General features: G+C 44.6%; 1 protein-coding gene across 6 annotated transcripts in view; it reads left to right on the top strand.

Annotated features, from left to right (window-relative positions):
• ab (BTB/POZ-zinc finger protein abrupt) overlaps positions 1 to 18,124 on the top strand; it is a 56,843-nt gene that overhangs the window by 21,877 nt on the left and 16,842 nt on the right. For 5 of the 6 annotated variants that reach the window (XM_089256881.1, XM_030384177.2, XM_089256883.1 and 2 more), the window contains 4 exons: positions 3,066 to 3,966; positions 4,482 to 5,088; positions 5,182 to 5,469; positions 5,541 to 5,742. In XM_089256881.1, the coding sequence (XP_089113007.1) occupies positions 3,527 to 3,966; positions 4,482 to 5,088; positions 5,182 to 5,469; positions 5,541 to 5,742 (1,537 nt within the window). In that variant the 5' untranslated portion in view covers positions 3,066 to 3,526. The remainder of the gene's footprint in view (positions 1 to 3,065; positions 3,967 to 4,481; positions 5,089 to 5,181; positions 5,470 to 5,540; positions 5,743 to 18,124) is intronic. The other variant, XM_030384178.2, reaches the window with a different exon arrangement.

Raw genomic sequence — 18,124 nt, 5'->3', positions numbered from 1 at the left:
TATTTGAAATAATTCAAAATTTGCATATATAATCCACTCCATACAACCGATTTGAATTGGACAAGACTTTAATTATTTATTTAGTCGTTAAATCTGATATAGAATTAACCCCAATTTAAATACATACATCCTGTGTAATAGCTGTTTTATAGAAGAACGTTCTCGCTTAGAGCCTCAATGTGTATTTAAGTAGCCAGTCAATACACTTGAAGAAACTAGTGAGCACAGAGGGAGAGGAGAGTGAGAGAGAGGGACCCAACCTGAACAACAGAAACAACCAAAGAAAGTATTTACAACCAATAAAATCGAGTTCTATCATATATGTATGTCTGTATTTTGTTTATAGCTATTAGAACTTTTATGATAATATGCAATTCGACGCGTATTAGACAAGTCATTCTCTTAGTGTACTGGAAGGAGGTCGTACGCTGTATTCATTCTCTGGCTATATTTGGTGGGTCGTTGCTTCATTTGCCCAGGCGCCGTATCAATTTACCCAAATAGTTGGCATAAATGTTGTTATCCTTATGTGTGGGCTGCTTCCTGCTCGGCTTGTCTAACAGCAACTGTTGTTACTTGTCTCAATCCCAAACTCCTTTGCACGCACATCGTGTGCTCTACACCGTACACATATGCCTATCTCTCTCCCTCTCTCTCTCTTTACGTATGTCGCTCTCTTTCTTTCTTTACGTATATATATTTATGGGGGCTTTTGGGTGGCATCACATGATTGGATATGAAGCGGATTGTGTGTTGTTTAGTAATTCGTTTTTTATTTACTATTATCATTTACATTTATTTGTTATTATGATAGGACTCCCCCAGCTCCACCCCTTCTCGACTATTTTGCACAAACTTCACATATCACAAAATACATATATGTGTGTGCGTGTGTGTGTGTGTGTCTGTTCGCTTGGCCTTTTTATTATGGACGGCTTCTTGTTTTTTCCACGCAAATTTTTGATATGTTTTGCTTTAGACAGGCGAATTGATATCGCGCTTTGACTCGCATTTTAGCTGCAACATTTTCCCTGTTCTTGTTGTTGTCAAATTTTGCGCTAACGTGAGAAATGCAATTGCGTTGCACCCACACACCGACACGCACACACATACACACACTCACCTACACACAGGTGCAGATATCATCCTCTATATGTGTATAATAAATATTATATGTATATTTCTTTTTCGTTTGCATTTACATATTTTTTGGGTTACCAACCGGCTGCGCGTTGTTGTTTTTTTTTCTTCTGTTGCATACCCGCTCGCTAAATGCGAGAGCGGGTATATTGGTTTGGTGCTGTTATTGAAGATGGACAGCTTTTGATTTGATTCAGATGGAAATACCTATTAAGGGTGGGGCACGCTGAGATATAGATTAAGAGTAGAACTCGAAAAGCCAGAACTATTAAATTTGAAAAGTGACTTGCTGTTGATCTGTTCGATTGAGTGCCTGTTTAGGGCGTGGCAAAGCAGAAATAGTTCTATTGGCTGTAAATAAAGAGATGGAATTAATGTTGTTGAGACTACATATATCTATAGACAGATAGATAGATGTAGATTATATCTAGCTTTATTTATTCTATTCCATAATACAGAATACCCCCGAATAGAACTGATTCGGCTGATGCACGGGTATTCTTCAGTCGGTCACACCCCATTTTAGCATTCGTACTTGTTTTTGTCCTGGCTCTACGGTATGTATGGGGTCGGTTTTGTTTAGTTATTGTTGTTGCTGTCGCCCTTTCGAATTTATGCGATACGACGCGAATGTTTGTTCAATAAACGAAATAATTGTCGGCAAGTGTGTTATGATGAAATTGTTTTGGGCTACTTCATAAATTAGCGCAAAGGCAGAGACAGTGGGCCGGGAGAAGGGGATGGGGCAGGAAGGGTGAGAGACACCGAGAATTACAGCTGCTCCTTCAACCCAGTGGGAAATTAGAATATGCTGAGGTACCTCAGTCGTTGATCTGCTTTAATGAATTTCAATTGGATTTCAATAGTTTGGAGGTCCCAAGACAGGTGTACATAAATCTAGTTCTACATGATGTTCATAATCGAATTTCAAGCAGCGCATCATTAATCAAGTCCCGGGGCCGGCGAGCACCCGACGAGATGTAAACACAAGAAGAAGCCCATAAAGCAGAGAGCGAAACAAAAAGAGTCAGACAGGAACCCAAGTCCGACTTTCCAAGTTGGAAATCCCGAGTTGAGTGTGGCATGAAAAATGAGCATGCCACAAAATGCAGGCGCCAATTGCAATCGAAAAGTTTGTGGCATTAGGCTTCTGTGATTACTATTTTGATAGAGGGGCGTGCCGCTCGCATTGTGCCGAAGATCATAATCGTGAGCACAGTCTGGGGTAGACGAATGGGTTTATAAATATTATGAAGGCAGCACACATCGATCAGGTCTCGCTGAATCTCTGACTCTGATTCAGAGTCTGGCCTATCCGGTAGGGGCGGCGGTTCACTGCTCTCCCAGTCAGCGAGTACCACAACCGCCACAACCTGCAGCTGTCGGTCGGTAGATCAGCGCGACGTGGTGCAAAGAGCTAATGATCTTATACAATTACATTGTATTTCTGTGGCTTGTAGCTCGAACTCGACTCGTGTGTAGAGGTCGGAGTCGGGGGAAAGTGCGCTGGTTCGCTGCTTGTAAACGGTTAAATTAAATTGATTTGCGTCTAATGCCCCCGACAAGTGGCCCGCTCGGTGCGCTCGCGTAATTAATGATTCCATTAGACACCGCGGAGGGCCGCCGTACTGAACTGAGCTGACCAAACGAACAACTGAACAACTGAACAACTGAACAACTGAACAACTGAACAACTTGAACAACTGAACAACTGAACAACTGGGCAATTGGTAAGAGGCAATCGGCAACCATCAGCCGCCAGCGTCGTCGTCTCGGTGCTTAAGTATGAATAATTGGTAATAGTATTTAATGATGGGGCTACCAATGCTGCTGAGCGGGGCCACCTGCCGCACTTCATGCTGTGGACGGTGGCAATTGAACCTGAAATGAGCCAAAGACTCATGAGTTTCTATCTATCTTTACAGCGTACAACAGCGGAGCGAGAGAGAGTGTGAGAGAGAGTGAGTGAGAGAGAGAGAGAAGCGCTGCCCCCAGCTCAACCCAAACCGGCCCGACTTCGTAAACGTTCCGTCCATGGTTGAGGCACCGAGTGAGAGAGTCCGGTGAAAATGGACAAAGGCCGTCAGAGATTGCCACAACTTTCGCCCAATTAGCAGCACAAGGGAGCAGGAGCAGGAGCAGCAGCAGCAGCAGGAGCAGGAACAGGAGCAGCAAGCATTAAGATTGGCGGAACGGCACTGTAAATATTTGCGAATCTCCACACAAAGCTGCACACGAGCAAACATACGTTCACAATACAATAGAGACTAGGAAATAGGATTCGGCAACAAAGCGCGCTTGGATCGAGCCCATTAGGACATTAGGCAGACACACAAAGCGGCCGGAGTAAACGAAAGAGTCAAGGACACGGCACAAGTTCCTATAAATGACCGAGTCCACTCAGCTGCAAACGGCGGAGAATAACAACGCGGGCGTGGTCAAAATGGAGCCACCGCCACTGGCGACCTCCACCCACTCGCACACGCACGCCCTGGCCTCTACAGCAGCCGCTGGCGCCGGCACGGCGCTGTCCCCAGCAACGCCGCCCCTACCACAGCAGCAGCAGCAATCGCAGCAGCAGCAGCATTATGCGCTTAAATGGAATGATTTTCAAACGTCAATACTCAGCTCGTTTCGTCACTTGCGGGACGAGGAGGACTTCGTAGATGTGACGCTCGCCTGCGACGAGCGCTCCTTTACCGCACACAAGGTGGTCCTCAGCGCCTGCAGTCCCTACTTTCGCAAGCTGCTCAAGGCCAATCCCTGTGAGCATCCCATTGTCATATTGCGCGATGTGCGCAGCGACGATGTTGAGAACCTGCTAAGGTGAGTACAAGCTGAAGAATTTCCGACATTAATGCAGCTCCTACGCCCTGAACCCGTTGCAAACGGGAAACCGGGGCAATGTTTGTATGAGAAAATGTCTAACAGGCAGTGGGAGCTGGGGTAGCCTGAAGACGTCGAGTAGACTTGTCTATCAAAGTATCCGTTCGTTTCTTCATTCGTCCATCCGCCTGTCTGTTGAGCCTCGAGATCTTGTAAACCACAAAAGCAAGACACTTCTAATTTAATGAGTATACCATACGCATGATGAGTATTTTTAATTTGTTTTCGTTCACCCATGGCAAATTGTTAGTATCGATAAAAATCGATAATTTCATTTTGTTTCTTAAAAAAAGACCAAGTGTGTAAAGAATTACTGTGAATTACAGTGCATGAACATCGACCATCGACCAAAAACTTAAGGTAGTTCCTTAAGGTAGCGAGGTCATCTACTAGTCGAGCAGTCTCGACTTTTACTTGCTGCACCATTGTAAATCGTAATTAAAATCTCTTCGCAGCTTCATGTACAATGGCGAGGTGAATGTGAGTCATGAGCAGCTGCCGGACTTTCTGAAGACGGCGCACTTGCTGCAGATACGCGGCCTGGCGGATGTCAACGGCGGCTATCCCTACTCAAAGGCGCTGTCCGCTGCACTCAGCAACAGCAGCAACAGTAACAGCAGCAACAACAACAACAACAACAACAACAATGCAGACAGCAGCAACAACAACAAAATTAGCAACTATTTACCCACAGCGCTGAATGCCAACAGCAACAGCAGCAGCGCCAGCGCCAACAACAGCCACAGCCAGAACCAGAGCCACAGCCACAGCCAGAACCAGAACCAGAGCCAGAGCCAGAGCTCGACCTTCAGCACTCCACAGACGCCGGCAACAGGGTCGGCATCAAGTGCGGTGGCAGCTGCCGCTGCCTCGCTGACGGCAGCCGTCGCGGCGGCCGCTGCCAGCCTGCCACTGAGCAGCGGGGGCAGCCAGGGCCAGGCGGGCCAGCGGGAGTCGGGCGGAGCACAGAGCGGCAGCAGCAGCAGCGGCACGCCCGCCATCCAGGAGCTGAAGGCATCCGCAGCGTCGCCCGTAAGAAACTCAAACCCCAATCCAAGCAAAGTAAAGTCGCTCGCATGCATTCCGATTGCGACGGGTCACAAGCCTAACTAATTCCCCAATTCGAATTCCCTTTGTGCATTCCACCCACTCTAGGCCAGCAGCAACAACCACTGGGATCTGAGCGACATGGAGGGCAGTCGCAAGAGTCACCTGACGCCGCCGCCCCAGAAGCGCATCAAGAGCGCGGATCTGTTTCGGGCGCAGCACGGCATCAGTCCGGAGCGTTTGCTGATCGATCGCGACTTTCCCGTGGCGGGGCAGCATCCATTGACGCGCAACCGCAGCCGCGACACATCCAAGGACCGCGATCGTAGCTTGGAGCTGCGCGAGTCTCTGCTCGGTCAGGCCTTGGAGAACAGCAATGGACAGCAGGCCAATCAGGTGGGTGGAGCGTTGATTCGCGTAAAATATATTCATTTGCGAGCTGGCAATTTTCCGTGAACTCTTTGCAGAAACACGATCTCGGCCAGAGTGCCGGCGAAGACTCCAACAGCAGCGATACGGAACCCTCGGATCGTGGCGATGGCCACCACGACGGCACTCTCGATGGCATGGACAATCAGCGCTCGCACTCCTTTCCAAATGCATTCCTCGGCCTGCAGGGCATACCCGGCCTGCTGCCAGGACCTTCCGGCCTAGGTGGCAATGATTTTGGTAAGTCGAAAGATCGATTGAAGTTTCCCTAAGTTCCTATCTCTATATACTCGTATCATATTGGATAATTGCCTCTTGTGTATGATTTCGTTTGACGCGAGGATTTGCGTATGATTTGCATTTGCTACAAGCTCGTTACTAATCTATCGAAAGCTATCGATAAACCGATAAACGCCAGAGCATTCATGATTCGACAAACAATTGGCCAAAGAACAAAAGTGAACTCAAAATTAAACTATAAACTAATCATTAAAGATGTACATATAAGTTTAGTAAAGTGCGCTGTATATCGATTGTTATCGGTTTATTGTTAAACATTATCAATTATCAGTTGCATACAAACAAACTACTGCAAATAGTGCTCAATTTTAGTTAATTATCGTATAAGTTGTGCGCAGCGAAACTCACAAATACCGAGGCTTACCATAAATTTATCGATACTGCGATAATACGATAACACTTATCGCAGCCATTTCGGCAGATAAACACAAACACATAAAGCTCATATCACGCCTAACGAGTTACCAAAACGCAGGCAATCATTAGACCCATCACCCACTCGGAACTAGCACTAACAATAAAGAGTGAGGGGGCCATACTCCGATTCTAAATACCAATCGCTGCCAATCGGCTCGGAGTGTGAAGAAATATGCGCGGGCCACGTGTCGCATTAGGGGCCCAAACAACGAGTCAAGTTTTTTTTGGTTTTTTTTGTTTGGGCTGGACAACTGCTGTTTGGGACATTTGGCGTGTGATTATAAACATATTCCGGGGGTAGGCGAACGGCCGTAATGTTCATTTACGTATGTGCAAATGCTTCGAATTATTATTATTATTATTCCTATTACTATTACTGTTACTATTATTATGATTATGATTACCATTCGATATTATGCGTGGGCGTCGGCGTTTCCCATTGGCGTTGGCACAGCCGGATGCTTGCGGCAAAACCCGTTTACAAATATGAATCGTTACGTTCCGTTTTCCGAAGTCAAGCATTCGTCGACGTTGCCAGCCCACGCACGCCCCCTCACAATCCCGCTCCCGCTCCCGCACCCGCTCTGGCTTTGGGTGGTCGAGCACATTACACGCACTTTGTATAACGTCGCAAATGTCGCATTTATCGCGCATTAAAATGATAATGGTGCCTTAGCCTGAGCCTAAGACATCGTCCACCTAATGCGGGCCGAGGGCTAGCCGGGAGGGGCTGCGACTAGAGCGTCGCTAAGCCGGCGATGCCATTTAATATTCAGCGCACATAGATCATTGCAGCAAATGTTGACCGGCTGTTTGGTTAGTTGCTGGGTCGAGCGACCAGACGATGGGTTTGTAAACCAGTTGGTCGGTCGATGGGTCGATGGGTCCGTCGCACGGTCGGACGGTCGGACGGTCGTCGCAGCTGCCGTGCTTGCTTTGACTCCAAGTTGCAAAGAAATCAAATTTAATAAAGCATAAACATTCAATAAGCTCCGGACTTGCACGCCCTCACATCACACACACGCTGAGGGAAAAGTCATTTGAAATTCCGGACAGCGGTAACGTGTTGGCACTAGGCTGTACTTGGCATTGGTATTGGTATTGGTATTGGGACTTTTCGACTTGGCCATTTCGCATTTAGAAACGAAAATATTAACGGCCCGAGCTGAAAAGGATAAAGTTTTGTGCAATGATAAAAATGATAAGTTCCTTTCCCTCCACTTTTTTTTCCTGTTTTCTTCGGTTCGGTTCTGCTCTGTTCTATTCTGTTTGTTGTTCTTTGTCAGTAGCTGTCCGCCTCCGTTCCAGGAGCTCGTTTAGAGTAGTCACGAAAGGACAACAACTAAGGGGACGACACTCCTCAGCGGCACACACATGCATACATATATTTAGATTTTATTTCATTTTATTGCTTTTTTGTGCATTCGATTTATTTGAAGACATTGGCAATAGCCGAAGCGGACTTGGAAATTGCGCACATGTGTGCGCAAGGACTTGAGAGCTAGAGAGTCCGCCTACCCCTCGCGCTCCCCTCACTAGCCTTACCAACGAGCCGGTCCAGTACCGTTGGTTTTTCTGTGGGCCAGTTCGCGCTGGCTCGGTTCGGTAATATGAGTTGGGTTTGCATTTTAATATATTATTTGCGCCCGTCCTCGTCGCCTTCTTCTTTTTCCTGTGTCACACACTTGCAATCAGATGCGGGCCAAGTGGTTGAGAGACGCAAAGAAAAAAGAAAAAAAGGAAAAAAAAACAAACTACAAAGGCGAAAAAGTTTACTTTGCAAAATCCGTTGCAGAAACATTTATAAAGTGGCCAGCCCCAAAATGTCTAGAAGAAGTAGAAGTAGAAGTAGCAGGACTAGGTGACGGGACATTGGGACGACGCGACGTCGCTCCCAAGCGCCCAAGAGAAAAATGGGACGGCCAGAGAATAGCGGGGCGTAGGAGCTGGCGCTGACCTCTAGGAGGCGTTGCCGTCCATGACGTTGCTCTGAGCGACATTTTAAAATGAAAATGATAGCAAAAAGTAAAAAGCAAAAAAATAGAAAATAGCGAGGAAATGCGAGCGGCGGACGTAGCCCTCGGGCGGGCTGGACAGGCGGCAGGCAGTCGAAACATTGACAGCAAATAAATGGAAGCCAAAATAATAACAGCAAAGGGGAGGTGCAGCTGCTCGTGTGGGTGTATAATCTAAATGTGTGTCCCTCCATGTGTGTCAGTGTGTGTGTGTGTGTGTGTGTGTGTGTGTGGAGAAAATTAAAAAAAAAAATATCCCTAGACAAACGGTAAGGACTTTTTGGCAGAGCAACGAGTCCTTACACCAATTCAGCGCCATCTGTTTGGCTAGCATTGTTGGTTGCAAGGCGTCAAGAAAGTGTTGCCCCTTCTCCTCCCCTAGCCCACACACACGTTGGCCCCAGCTCATGTTATCTGCTAGCCAGTGCAGTGGTTGGCGCCATCAGAAGACGTGGGTGAAGAAAAATCATTGACATATAAGGCCATTTGATCATTTCTTGTGCCGAAATCAAATGCAAAAGTTCCACGGAGAGGGCAAGAGGGCCGGAGGGAGAGGGGCGCTGGCATCAGGCTCGGACTTGGCCGGACCAACTGGCGCTGGCTCTGACGCTAACGCTGGCCAACTAATGCGCAAAGTTTCTTTCAGTTTTATTTACCAGCTGTGCTCCGTCACTGAAATGCATTACATCTAGAGCCACATTCGCATAAAAACCCATTCAGCACTATTTTCAAGCGACAGAGTACGAATTGATCTGAGAGCGAGTAGCTCAGAGAGCATGGGTAATATCTAATATGCGATGGGTAATACATATAACAAGAAACTTATTTCCAAATAGGCCTGATGGGTTCAGGCTATAGAAAGCTGAGAATGAAATTCTTTATGCAAATCATTTCGATTACCTCGAATTTTCTTTGAGCAATATCTTATGATGAGCAGATAGATCTAAAGCTAGCTGGCCTACTTTATTTTAATTAAGCCATCATCATATATGATCATAAAAACTAATTTATATGTCCAAGTTGAATATCTTCTTCTTTAATGGACGTGAAGAGTTGATTCTTAAAGTAAGTGTAAAACCAGGAATTTATTTTTTATTTTATTATGAAGTGTTAGATTCTGTAGATGAATATAATATTGAAAAATCTTGTAATTAATGTACATGCTAGATTTATATCAATTGATAATCCTTTGTTCATCCGTAAAATCATTAAAGAATTTAATGAAGATTGAAATCGCTGTGTAGTCGTAATACTTATCCCTTAATGTGTCTCTCACCTGCCAAGCGCAATTGAAGCGCCTAAGGATAGGCAACATAAATATTTTCAGTTACATTTCCAGCGAAAACTGGAGCTTCGACTGATATTTATATATATTTGCTATGAATAGTTGGACAGTGGAATGACAGAAAAGGAGGTAGCGAGAGATAGAAAGAGAGAGGGAGTGAGAGTGTGAGGGGGAATAGAGACATTCAATGGGCACAAAGTAAAGCATAAAATTAGCAGCCGGCAATAATCATGCGAAGAACATTTCTCAAGCCAAACAAAACGCGCCCAGTTCCAGGTGAGTGCGAGTGTGAGTGTGCGTGTGCGTGTTGGCCAAGCTCTACGAGTGTGTGTCTGTGTGTGTGTGTGAGTGTAGGGATTGGAGGGTTGTTGTTGTACGATGGCAGTCTTTTATATATGTTGGCGTGTTTGCATTTAATAAATTCGATTAACAACGGAATAAATACGCTTAAATGCGGAAAATAATGAAAACTAACGAAAAGCGTTTTGTTAGACGTCGCCGTACGCTGTTCGCCTTTACCGTTGCCGTCGCTTGGGCGCCGCTTTCATTCCATACGGCATTCAATCATTCCATTCAGTTATTCATTCGTCTTACGAGCTGTGTTATTATTGTAAATATGTTGTTGTTGCTGTTGGTGTTGTTGCTGTTGTTGGTGTTGTTGCTGCTGTAACAAATACAAATACATTACGTGAATAAACGCACCCATTATTTCATTTCATCAAGAACCATTAACGCCAACACGCTTGCAAGCAATACCTCCCTCCATAGCACACACAGATACACACACACACACACACACACACACGCTCATCCACACCCACTTGGCCAGCTTGACTTGCCCAGCTCACACATACACACACGCCTGCATCCCAATGAAGGAGCCAGAGACAAGAAACGCAAGAAACTTTTGCCCAGGATAATGAGTAAAATTATTGGAAATACGTTCTCAGTGCGTGCTTGCCTCACATGCTTTACCCAATCGCCATCTGGTGTGGTGTCTGTCTATAATTGTTACCGATTTTTAATTGTGTAACAAACAGATACTCCCAATAGATACAGATACAGATACAGATACAGATACAGATACAGATACAGATACAGATACAGATACAGATACAGATACAGATACAGATACAGATACAGATACAGATACAGATACAGATACAGATACAGATACAGATACAGATACAGATACAGATACAGATACAGATACAGATACAGATACAGATACAGATACAGATACAGATACAGATACAGATACAGATACAGATACAGATACAGATACAGATACAGATACAGATACAGATACAGATACAGATACAGATACAGATACAGATACAGATACAGATACAGATACAGATACAGATACAGATACAGATACAGATACAGATACAGATACAGATACAGATACAGATACAGATACAGATACAGATACAGATACAGATACAGATACAGATACAGATACAGATACAGATACAGATACAGATACAGATACAGATACAGATACAGATACAGATACAGATACAGATACAGATACAGATACAGATACAGATACAGATACAGATACAGATACAGATACATACAGATACAGATACAGATACAGATAAGATACAGATACAGATACAGATACAGATACAGATACAGATACAGATACAGATACAGATACAGATACAGATACAGATACAGATACAGATACAGATACAGATACAGATACAGATACAGATACAGATACAGATACAGATACAGATACAGATACAGATACAGATACAGATACAGATACAGATACAGATACAGATACAGCTACAGATACAGATACAGATACAGATACAGATACAGATACAGATACAGATACAGATACAGATACAGATACAGATACAGATACAGATACAGATACAGATACAGATACAGATACAGATACAGATAATACAGATACAGATACAGATACAAGATACAGATACAGATACAAGATACAGATACAGATACAGATACAGATACAGATACAGATACAGATACAGATACAGATACAGATACAGATACAGATACAGATACAGATACAGATACAGATACAGATACAGATACAGATACAGATACAGATACAGATACGATACAGATACAGATACAGATACAGATACAGATACAGATACAGCTACAGATACAGATACAGATACAGATACAGATACAGATACAGATACAGATACAGATACAGATACAGATACAGATACAGATACAGATACAGATACAGATACAGATACAGATACAGATACAGATACAGATACAGATACAGATACAGATACAGATACAGATACAGATACAGATACAGATACAGATACAGATACAGATACAGATACAGATACAGATACAGATACAGATACAGATACAGATACAGATACAGATACAGATACAGATACAGATACAGATACAGATACAGATACAGATACAGATACACTACAGATACAGATACAGAGATACAGATACAGATACAGATACAGATACAATACATACAGATACAGATACAGATACAGATACAGATACAGATACAGATACAGATACAGATACAGATATCAGATACAGATACAGATACAGATACAGATACAGATTACAGATACAGATACAGATACAGATACAGATACAGATACAGATACAGATACAGATACAGATACAGATACAGATACAGATACAGATACAGATACAGATACAGATACAGATACAGATACAGATACAGATACAGATACAGTACATACAGTACAGATACAGATACAGAGATACAGATAACAGATACACAGATACAGATACAGATACAGATACAGATACAGATACAGATACAGATACAGATACAGATACAGATACAGATACAGATACAGATACAGATACAGATACAGATACAGATACAGATACAGATACGCGGCCTTAATTTCCTTACTCAATTTATGGCAAAAGGAATTCTTATCTCAACTGCATTTGTGAACTCCATTCATACTCAAAAAGTTTAATACGCTTATGGGGCTCTTGAAGTGGACACGCCCACTTGCCAAACAATAGAACTACAATTATGTAACAATATTACACATGAGCAGAAACGACTGCAGAATACTCGTTCGGAATTCAAAAATATCTAAAGTTATTGAAATGTGAATATGCAATCTTTATTCTTGCAATATAAAGTATATAGAATGCGGAGGCTAGCAGAGATTTCTCAGAAATATTTAAACATCTAAAGCCTTGAACTTGGCTAGATATTATTGTTTTCCGACTTGAATTGGGGAATACCAATAAATGGATTTACACGCACTTTAAAATACTGTTATAGAAATCTTAATTCTTGTATTTTTCTGTGTCCTGTTATTTTTCAAAAAAATTGAGCTCATGTCCTTTGCATTATTTAGGTTAAAAACTAATTTATTCCATATCCTGAAGTTTCGAAAAATGTTGTAACAGGATAAATATTCATTGCAAGGATTTCTCTTTCTCAAAGGGCTGTATACTCTATACAGCATAATCTCAGCTCTCTTCTATTTGAAGAGACCAGTTACAATTCCAATATACTCCTTTGCATTGAGTAGGCATGTATAAAAATTTGTTATCAAATTAATTTGCGCCAAAAACTCGCATCTGCTGCACGTCACACATAGACGCACACAGGCTGAGCACATATGTAGCTACAATGTATGCCTATGTACACATACGTATATCTAATATATGTGTATATAGATGTACGTATAACTATATGCCATATACTTGATCCAAAAACAAAATGCCAGGGACACTTTCGGCCACACACACACAAACACACACTGAGAGTGGGAGGGATTGAGACTGGGAGTGGACCGAAAACGAAACCGAAACTAAAAACTTTTGAGTTAAATTCTCGCTCTAATGTTTATGTAGATGAGGGATTATGTCATTGTGTGTGCGGCAACAACAACAACAACAACAGCAGTAGCAAGTTGAAAGCATACCCCAAGCACATGGGGCATGGATCTGGGCAACGTCCATAGCCGAAAGCCCATTGCAGCACTTGAAAATTCTAATTTTCTGCTTAAACTTCATTTGAAATAGTTTAGCATAGAGTTTCCGAGAAAAAACACATATTTGTAATGGGAATGGAAAAGGCTAAAGAATAAAAAAAGAAGAGGACATTATTATTATTATTATTATCATTATAATTTCGATATTGTAAGCTCAGGGAATGGGGTGGCTCAGTTGTTGGGCAAGTGTTTGTCATAGAAAATACATTAAATTTATACAAAATTTTGTTGTTTTGCTACTTGAGTTTAACATGCGAACACACACACACACACACACACACACACACACACACACACACACACACACGCACACACACATGTACATGTACATGTTGTATACATAGACTAAGACTCTCCGTCTCTGTCTCTCTCTTTTTAGATATATAGACACAAAGCCCAGGGAAATGCAAAACTTTTGAAAACTATTTGGTTTTGGGTTGGTCCCTGGGTTTACGGGCTGCCTGGCATGCCCAGCCCTTTCAGCCATGTCGTATTTTAAATTCAAGTGGTCTTTCACACACACACACGCACACGCACACATGTATAAATATAAATAGATGTGAGTGCGTGTTGGTGTCGTCGGTGTTATGCCTAAGCATTTCGCTTACGAATCCGAATCCGTTTCAAATGCGAATTTATTTCTACAAAATATTACAAAAGTCAAAGACACAAACCATTCCACATACGCCGAAAACTCTCCGGTATACTCCGGTACTCCCTACTCCGGTACTCTAGCTGGCAGCGCCAGCCGCATGGAAAAAGGTCATTTTTGGGGCATAGAATTTACATAAATCCATATGGATGCCGCATGTCCAAGTGTAAGTGAGTGTGAGTCCGTATGTGACTGTGTGTGTGTGTGTGTGTGTGACTGAGTCCATTCGATGCCCCTCTCCGGGTAAATCCTCCTACATCTTTAGCCAGCGTCTTTGGGCCACGTGCCGGTGACAAGAGCCGAGCGAGCGAAGCATTGAAACGAACTCTTGCATGCAACCTTTCGGTATTTTTGCTTATCACACAAAGCTGCTGCTGCCGCTCTGTGTGTGTGTGTGTATCCATGGATACATGTGTGTCGCTGTGAGTGCTACTTGCCTCGCTTTCGAACCCATTGATAGCCGTAAGCAGGCGATGAGCAACCGTACAAACGCCCCGAAACGTTCAACCTTCAAATTCCGGCGATTGTATTACCAGTTTGTGTCTGTGTGACTGTGTGTGTGTGTCTAAGTCTGTATGTGTGTGTGTGTGTGTGTGTGTGTGTGTGTGTGTTGGGTGTGCGTGCGGTTTTCAAACGGAAGTTGTACGGTAAGGCAAGCAACGGCTGCTTCGTTCGGCCTTTTCCATTTGACCCCGTTGCTACTTCGTCTTCATCTCCAGCATCTACAGTGTCTCATCCGTCGCATCCCCCGCTCCACCCCCATTGCAAATGCCTCACATTGATATCCCTTTTAATGGATGAATTATTGCCGCACATGCGAAAGTAGTTGCCCCCTATCCTACTGCCCCGCCCAACCGTACGTTTCTGGACGAGCGACTTGAGAAGGTCTGCCACTTGCGTTCGCCTTATCCTTTTACGCACACACACACACACACACCCATGCACAGTGTGTGTGTGTGTGTGTGAGAGAGAGAGAGCTGCCCACCCACACACACATGGTTTGTTTGCATTTCATTTCCTTCAGATCTGCGTGGCTCCAACCACTTTAGCTTCTTAGTTGACAGCGTGTTTTGCGTGGGGTTTCTGTTTAGGGTCAGTTAATTAAGCGGCGTCAGATGCCTCGGGGCCCGCAAGCCTCGCCCTGACAGCCCCGCAAAGCACTCAACCCATTCGCACATGCGGATACGCTGGAATGCGCCAAATATCCATAATAATTGAAGGATATTACATCAATAAACCGAATGGCTAGCGCCCCACAGCGAGCCGAGCATTGCGGATATGTGAATGTCCTGCTTGACCACAGCTGGTGGCGGAGGGGGAGGGGCGAGGGGGCGAGGGGGCGAGGGGGGATCGAATGTGGATGAGTGCTGCATTTTAATATTTCTAAGTATTCACGCACATACGCATATAATTCAGGTATTGACAGAGTGTGAAGTTTTTCTGAATACATTTAGAGAGCGAGACAGAGAGAGAGGAAGAGAGAGGGAGAGTGGAGTGAGTGTGGCTGTCTCTGTATGTGTACGATGTGTGGGTGTCAGTCAGGCGGCTGCCAACAGCCGAAGCCATAAACTAAATTTATTGCAAATATTTCCTTAGCAATGAGCAATTTGTGCGATCGAATCCTGTGGACCCCAATACAAATACACACACACACACACACACACACACTCGTGTATCTCTGTGCGAGTGTGAGGGGCCTAACGTGTCGATGATATATATTTGTGGCAACAATTCATGAACCTGCCTTCTGCCCCCGCTCAGCGTCCAGTTGACCCGCAATGGAAATGGAAATGGAACAGTGCATAGATATTTTCGCAATCCAGAAAGAGTTTCCATTTGCAGCTAGCCGGGATACATTATAGTTCTATGAGCATATTAAAAATATTAGGATATACATTTATAGACCATATATGTGAGGCGTGCAACTATTTCTATTTGAATGCGCTGTTAAATAAGTCTCTCAGTGTACTTATTGATTTATTGTTGCCGTATTTATTTTGCTGTGCGATTTATTTGGTTGGACACTCGACACGCACACACACACACAGACACAGTGAGAGCGAGAAAGAGAGAAAGAGAAGAGAGTGACACACACACTAACACAATTCTAAACAGCAGCCACACACACACACACACAGACACAGATACAGCTAAGCGTTGGGTCCTCAATGTACGAAAATATGTGGAAAAGAGTTTTTAGTTGCGTTACGAGAAAATAACACGCACACAGGCACACAGACATGCATACACACACATACATACATACATACATACATATAACGCCCAGCAGTTAAATAAAATTACTCATACGCTCAGTCGCACTCACACATACAGGCACACACACACACACACACACACACACAGAGAGCGACAGGCCGACAAAATGGTTGGCCAACGACGTCTAAACAACAACAACAACAAGAACAACAACACGAACAGCAGCAATAACAAACATGAATTTTAACAAAATACAATTTCAATACAATTCAAACTTTCTAACACACACACACACACACACGCATGCCAGAGTGAGGCAGCAATAGAGCCACGTCTCGCCCACTCTCATGGCGGCTGCGGCAACCGCAGTGGCAACAACGCTATCGCAATGACTCTGCCGAGCTGAAACCTCAAACTCTGCAGCGTCGACCCCCAGCCTCCTCCTGCTTGCCCACTCGGGCAGCCCTCCAAATGAATATGAAACTAAAACTTCCTCTACTCATTTCCTGCCCCTACCCTAGCCTCGCCTTCTCCCTCTCCCCCTCGTACTCCCGCCCTTGCTGTTGCTTTGGCATCGGCATTCGCATCGGGTTGGCTGATAGTGGGCAAAAACTATCTCGCCCGAATGTCTCGCCGGTTTTCAGTTGCGTTCTAAATTCATACATTCATTACCAGCGCATTTCATTCGCACACCATTCCGACGGCCCACTCAGACGCCTCCTGCCCCTGCCGCTCGCAATGTTAAATACAATCGCTGGCCCGTAAACAAAGCGACTCGCCCAGGACGCCGGGACGAGCGAGTGGAGCGAGCCTCTACGCTCATAAAGTAATAAATTGTACCATAAATAGTGCGGCGCAAGTGTTCGACGAGCGGGACAGACGACAGAAGGTCGTCCAGCCAGGGCTGGAGTGGACTGGGCTGGACTGGGTGGGGCTGGAGCATGGCTAGCACCGACTACCCCTTGGTAGTTTACTCCTTTTGACGCCACGCTCGCTGCCTTAAGCAGCCGTAGAGCAATTCATCTTTTGGGTGTTGTGCTCATCGGCCGTGTGTGGACCAGCTGCAGATCCATCTGGGACTGGCTTGTAGCTCACCTAAGAGCTGCTTGGCATTCGATTTCTCACCACCGTGCGCAAGGGATCAGCCCGGTGCTGGCAGTGGCCCGCTCTGGTGGAACTATGCTTATTTGCTTTTGTCACGCCCGCAATCGTCCCGGCCAACAAAACTTGTGTGTGCCCCTCCCCACACTCACACACTCACATACACACTCACACACACACACATACACGCACACGCCGTATCAAATCCCTGGCACCCTTTCCCCCCACATCTAAATTACCCCAAACTCTATGCTAACCACATACGACCACATCGTTCATCATTGCCCGTGTGTGTGCCGACGGGAGGCTGTGGGTGGGGTTTGCGCTAGTCCTGTTTTCCGCCGGAGAGCAGAACGAAGCGTGAGGGGGCGGGGGTTCGCTTGGGAAATGGGTGTTGGTTAGGTCTAGCAGTGCTCTGACTGTACTAATGAATTACGCAATCTAAAACTATGTACATTTAATTCAAATTCACAAAACTGTACGCCAAACTAACCGAAACGCACACACACACACACAGTCGCAGCATGGGCGACCCAACAACAACAAAAACAACAACAAGTTTTGGGCAAACTTTTTTGCTGCCAACGTCAGCGCCAACGCCAGCGTCAGC

This window comes from Drosophila navojoa, chromosome 3, assembly GCF_054131105.1.
Source record: "Drosophila navojoa isolate 15081-1374.11 chromosome 3, UAZ_NAV_1.0, whole genome shotgun sequence".
Classification (NCBI taxonomy): Eukaryota; Metazoa; Arthropoda; class Insecta; order Diptera; family Drosophilidae; genus Drosophila; species Drosophila navojoa.
The sequence above is the reverse complement of the archived record's forward strand: the minus strand, read 5'-3'. Positions and strand labels throughout refer to the sequence as shown.